The sequence below is a fragment of the Octopus bimaculoides genome, chromosome 8 (genome assembly GCF_001194135.2).
Source record: "Octopus bimaculoides isolate UCB-OBI-ISO-001 chromosome 8, ASM119413v2, whole genome shotgun sequence".
NCBI lineage: Eukaryota > Metazoa > Mollusca > Cephalopoda > Octopoda > Octopodidae > Octopus > Octopus bimaculoides.
This window is the reverse complement of record NC_068988.1, coordinates 75,114,414-75,121,099: the sequence shown is the minus strand read 5'-3', so window position 1 is coordinate 75,121,099 and position 6,686 is coordinate 75,114,414. Positions and strand designations below refer to the sequence as shown.

Below are 6,686 nucleotides of genomic sequence, written 5' to 3'. Positions count from 1 at the left end.
CGGTGCCCCTGGACTGGCTCATGTGCGGGCGACACATGAAATCTTTCGATCGAGATCGTTGCCAGTGCCCCTGGACTAGCTGTCGTGCGGGTGGCACATGAAATGCACCATTTTGAGCGTGGCCGTTGCCAGTACCGCCTGACTGGCTTTCGCGCAGGTGACACGTAAAAGCACCCACTACACTCTCTGAGTGGTTGGCATTAGGAAGGGTATCCAGCTGTAGAAACTCTGCCAAATCAGATTGGGGCCTGGTGTAGCCATCTGGTTTCACCAGTCCTCAGTCAAATCGTCCAACCCATGCTAGCATGGAAAGCGGACGTTAAACGACGACGACGTACACACTGTCATTTCATGTTGAACCCTTAATGCAGATACATTTTTTCTGTTTGTTTTTTTCTTCTCAAACCTTTATGACGATTAGTGTTGACTCAAAATACCAAACTTCTCCATTTTTCCAGATTGTCAAACTAATACACCTGCTTGTTGTTCCCTTACTTGTATTCATCTTTTGTTTTCTGTAAATTTGAACTTATACATATAACATATAATATATACCACCATCATCATTTAATGTCCATTTTCCATGCTGGCATGGGTTGGATGGTTTACAAGGGTTGGCTAGGCAGAAGACTGCACCAGGCTTCGCTGTCAGTTTTTGCATGGTTTTTACAGCTGGATGCCCTTCCAAACAGGAACTACTATACAGTGTGGACTAGATGCACTGGTAGGGGTCATCAAGTAACTTGCAAGAGAAAGAATTTGTTGAGAGGGAAGGGCATTGGGAAAGGTGGCCTTGTGTCAGATGATGAGATTAGTGTGACAGAGAAACAAAAACAGGCATATTGCTGTAGAGGAGATACATGGTTACCTAGTCAGAAAAAGAGAAAGAGTGTGGAAGAGAATGAGAAGGTGAGAGTGCAAGAGAGAGTGGGAGAGATGGTGGTGAAGTAGAGGGATCAGAATATAAATGGGATCATAGAATATTGCCAAAGGTGCATGAGTAGGGACTTCACAGGAATGCAAAGGGTGTGGGGGTGGGGGGAATGTAGTGACTGGTGAAACATGGGTATATAGAGGAGGTGGGGACAACAGGATAATAATGATAGTGAACAGAGCAGAGCAAGGAATAAGCATAAGCATAGTGCATGAAAAAGAGGAAATATGAAGAAGAAGAGATGTGGCGTGATTTGTTGGGGTAGGATGTGTGAATTATTTTTTAAAATTGTAACATAGGTGGCAACACACAGCACTCCCAGAACTCAGTTTTGCTCAAGTGAGTAGGTCTTCTCAAGAACCACATGTCACCAGACATTTCGATCCTTTGTCATCTCATCCATGAGGCCCAACATCCTGAGATTGGTCCTCACTATTTCATCCCAGGTCTTCCTGGGCCTCCCTCTCCCATAGATTGGCACTTCAATGATTGACACTTCTTTATACATCAGTTTATATTCATACACTTCACATACCCAAATCAACATAGTTTTCTCTACTACATGCTGCATCTGATTCCTCTTATGCCCAAGTTTTCTCTCAGGACATTTGCACTTTTGTTGTAGATGCACACTGATGTTGCACATCCATTGGAGCATACTAGCTTCATTCCTCTCTAGTCTACGCATGTCCTCTACATTCAGAGCCTATATCTCATGATATGTAACTGTCAGATTTTAATTAAAACTATGAGGAAAAATGCTCACATCCAAAGTTTTCAAATGATTATAATTTTCAATGGAAAAAATTTATTTTGACATGAAAATGATAAAGCAAAAAATGTGCTTTATCATGTTCAAACTGTGCCTGTCACCATTGTACAGTGCTCTATAGTGATACTTATTGTTATTATATATATATTTTCCCATCCTCTGTTTGGAGACACAAACACTTACATACAAACATGATGAGAACTTCTACATACCATAGTGCCCAGCTTTGAAGCTAAAACGATTTAAAGATTCTACCAAATTGAATCACAAGGCTTGGTCAGCCTGAAGTGAAGTTATAACAGAAGACACTTTCTCAAGGTGCCACACAGTGGGACTGAACCCAAAACCATGTGATTGAGAAGCAATCTTCCTAACCATACAGCCATAGCTGTCACACACACACACACACACACACAAAGAGGAAAGAGTAAAAAGCATATAAAGACAAATGAAACAAAAGTACTTTGATGACATCAGCTTTATTATTATCATCATCATCATAAAGCCAATTATCAGATTAAAAAGAGACTGCGTTTGGTGCTCATCCTGAAATGGAAAATCATTTAAACAGTTTTATAGTTATTCCATTTAATATTATTTGATTACATAAACAGGAAATAATGTATTAATATATTAATAACTAGTGATTACATAGCAATTATATATGAAATCATCCAGTTATACACATGTCAGGGGTCAATAATGTTAATGTCCTCAGTTTTAGAACAAAGTTCCCTAATTTGAATCCAACCTGTAACAATATACACATTCAGAAATAAAACCAGATGAAAGTTCAACACATGGAAAATTTTAACATCTGGAAGTTAATAATAAAATAGTCATCTTCAAAATTATAAAATATTACTAATGAACATTGGCTACTTATGTAGAGATATTACTAGTGGACTTTGGCTATTTCTATATAATGTAACAAAAACACCAGCTATTTAAGTATGTGATACAGTAGCAAGGGCATTTGCTATTTCAGTTGGATAACTAGTTAAAGACAAAGAATTCACATCAATTACAAAAATAAAATATTGTTTAACTCAAAGAAAACTAAGATGATTCCAATAAAAAAAAATACCTAGCAAACAAGTCTTTTTATGCTTTGTGTTCATCCTCTTCTTCCTCTTCACTTTTTATGCTTCGGGTTCATCCTCCTCTTCTTCCTCTTCATCATCATCCTCCTCTTCCTCTTCGTCATCAGTTTCAAAAGTATTGTCAGGAATATCATAGATACGAATCACCGACTATGAAATATCCAAAAAAAGGGTGTGTATTAAGGATGATTATGTCTAAGTCCTGTGTATATATGTATATACATAGGACTAGTTCACTAAGAAAAATCAAGGACAGCTTCTACATGACCACTCCACCTGACCAAAATGTTGACCATCTTTAAAACAAGAAAAAAATAAAGTAAATAATGTATTTCTAAATACACTTCACAAGAAATAAAGACAAGATGGTCATAGATGGAACACCAATGATCAATTAGGACTTGATGTAAGTCCAGCATGAAGTACAAACGTACTTCATGTTGGACTTGCATCAGGTCCTTATTCACAGTCATGGCCCTCCTAGGTGTGGTCAAGGATGCTCATCTCACTCAGGTTTCTATAAAATAAATCATAGAAGTGGGACATGGTCAACTGACTAGATGTAGAAAGAGAGTAACTCCTAATAAGAACAGATTCAAACTATGATAGCCCTTTCAGAACATGCTGGCATGGATTGCAGTTGTACAATAATGATGATGTATATATAACACAAAACAAGAACTAACTTATGATGTTAATTTCATATGTACTACAAATTAATCTGCATTTTAAAATGGACAAAAACTTTACTGACCTTATTAGGGTCCTTCATAATAAGATATTTTCCCTCCTTCAATTTCATGCAAGTGTCAATGATGCAACGTAAAATACCCCAAGCATTATCCATGCTCAGGTTAATCTGGTTAGCAAATTCAGTTGGCTTAAATTGTTGTGTTCCCAAAATAACATGGTTGGCAGAATCTCTATAATGAACTCTTGATACATACCTGCAGGAAAATACATTTTACTGAATCTCAAACAAAAGCAATATCAAATTATATCAGAATTACAGGTTTAATTTTCACACATTATATTTACTGATCTAGCAGTAAAATATATCAGATTGATACTGTTTATATTTTGTTTTTGAACATATGAGAATTTAATCTTCAATGTTTGAAATTATACATTTAACCTTTTCATTACCATATTTCCACTGAAATACACTGCCTCTATTTCAATTAATTTTGAAAATACAAAAGAGTTTAGTAAGATAATTTTGCTATTATTCAGTTGGTGTTTGGAACAAATTTACATGAAATTTTCATGGAAGATTTTAATTTAGACTACTTTAAAACAGGAATTTTCTATTATAGAACTAAGGGTGGTCTTAAACAGGTTGGTCAAAATTTAAGAACTGATAAAACAGATTTTTTTCTTTTCTAAGCAAAATTTTTCATAATTGAGACATTCAATGATGATGTAAATGAAGCATACCATTAATAGAGGATTGAAACTGGTTGCTAATGGTTTACCTCGTAAAGTACACAATGTTATTTCTGATATCAACAGGAGGATAATGAAATAAAGCCCATGGCTAACTGACCAACGTAACACCAATAGAATGGGAACTATAAGAAAGGACCATTTTGTTCTGCACATTATTAACCTGGTATTATAGTATAAATAAAGTAGAGGACAGCTGTGTGAAGAAGTGTCACACCCTAACATGTAAAAAAGCACCCACTACACTCTCGGAGTGGTTGGCATTAGGAAGGGCTTCCAGCTGTTGAAACCTTGCCAGATCAGACTGGTGCAACCTCCTGGGTTGTCAGTCCTCAATCAAACCGTCCAACTGATGCCAGTATGGAAAGCGGAAGATGATGATGATACAACACACAATTTCTAAATTTCTAACTTTCTTCCAAACATATGGGAAACCTCAAACTATCTTTTTCTTCTTTGTTTATATTCTGCATACTAATTCATTTCTACAGTAAACACTTCAACGGAAAAAGTAAAAATAAACTGACACCTTCATTTCTTTAGAAGGACTAGCTAGGTCTAACATTTTCCTAGAAATAACTAAGAAAAACAGCTTTTAAATTCTTACTATCTTCAGGTACAAATTCACATTTTTTTTTAGTATTATCGGAAGTGTTGTCAGAATAGTTTCACTTTCAGAAAAAGAAATATCCGATTCATAATCACGCACATGATTTTTAAGTTTGCTATATACTGTCTTTGAGTTTTCTATGTCCTCTTTTGAAAATACTTCAAATTCAAACTTGCTGCTTGACAACATGAAACCGACATCCAGTTTTCATCCATAATGAAACATTTCAAAAAATCAAAAAGGGAAAAAAAACAGAAAAAAAAAATTCTCCAAAAATTTACAGCACTCAGACATCATCTAAAATAATGTTGGTGTAACCCAATTGTTCATAAAGTGAAACCTGTTTTCACGAATATACTAACAAGACATGCACTGACATTCTCATTAAAATATGGATAGGATATTTCAGGTGGGCGTGGGTGTTTTGGTAACATTAACCAAATTATTTTGTGGATGCCTACAGGCAGGTTGGTAACAAAAGGGCTAATATGATTTCCCACTTGAAACTTATAAAGCAGTAAAAGATTTCTCTACACAATCAACTATAACCACAGTCCTTACAAGTACAACTTTTACAGTATGGCCACAACCACTACATCAACAAAGTCCTTGTTAGGTATTTACAAAATGAAATCTCAGTTAACAAAATTAATCATTAAAAAAATGGGTTCAGAATAGGTGGCAGTAGGATTAGATCAGAGTAATAGAGATGGCAAAATAACTACAAAAATAATGGTTCCAGTCCAGTCTAGATCCCAGACAACATCCAATGTTGGAGCTGCTATGGTTGTTGAAAAATATGCTGTACATCCACTTCACAGCTGTCTATGAGCAAGTTGTGGTTTTATGGCTAATAGGAGGGTAGCCTTACTGTAGGGCATGACAAGTGCCGGTGGTGGGGTCAGGGAGGAAGGAGCCACAAACTGATGGATTATTGCAGTAGCAGTTGTAGTTAAACCAACCAAGAGACCTGGTCTAACTGTTTTTAACAGAGGGAACACCACTGAAGAATTGTGAAGTCTATCACTGATTTTCATCAGTTCAAATACTCTGCTGCAAGTTCCAATCATGGCTGAATGGTTACAGTATTTGATTCATGATCACAAGGTCATGCATTCAGTTCCATGACAGAATGACATATAAAATAAAGTACCTTGAGCAAGGCAAATCATTTGACATTGCTCCAGTCTACTTAGCTATAATGAGTACCCGTCAAGGTGCTGATGCAGCCTTCTCTCCCTCCAGCCATACCAGACTGGATGTTCCACTGGGCCAAGAGAGTGTCTATGTCTACACAGACACTAGAACAATTAACAAAAACATGCTACAGGTTACCAACTACATTTGCTCATGTGACAGCTGGCTATCCTGTATTTTTAGTTTCAGCCAGTGAGTTGTGGCCAAGCTGGGACAACACCATTAAATATTCAATATTAACCCTTTCGTTACCATATTTCTAACCAAATTACACCCCTTATGTGTTTCAATTAATTTCTAACATAATCATAAATTTAGGCTGGTTTCATTAAACAACTTTTTTATTTATCAACATATTAATGTGATTTTTGGAAGATAATTTGACGAAAGGTTCTCAACAAATTCTATACCAAAATTTTTGTCACAAAGTGACTTTAATTACAGGTAAATACAAGTAAATTCAACAAAATATAAAATTATTAAAATTTTTGTTCAAACATCGCTATAGAAAATGGGTTATTAGCTAATATTCAATTGGGTATACAACAAAATATTATTATAGAAGAGTTGTGCACATTACTGGATTTATTACTGTCTCTTTTGCCAGTATAAAATTAAAATCCA

General features: G+C 35.8%; 1 protein-coding gene across 2 annotated transcripts in view; it reads right to left on the bottom strand.

Moving 5' to 3' along the window:
* Positions 1-2,166: 2,166 nt before the first annotated feature.
* LOC106867427 (eukaryotic translation initiation factor 3 subunit D) overlaps positions 2,167-6,686 on the bottom strand; it is a 34,515-nt gene continuing 29,995 nt past the window's right edge. For both annotated transcript variants that reach the window (XM_014912301.2, XM_014912302.2), the window contains exons 12-14: positions 3,564-3,756; positions 2,794-2,959; positions 2,167-2,252 (exon numbers count right to left, since the gene is read on the bottom strand). In XM_014912301.2, the coding sequence (XP_014767787.1) occupies positions 2,849-2,959; positions 3,564-3,756 (304 nt within the window). In that variant the 3' untranslated portion in view covers positions 2,167-2,252; positions 2,794-2,848. The remainder of the gene's footprint in view (positions 2,253-2,793; positions 2,960-3,563; positions 3,757-6,686) is intronic.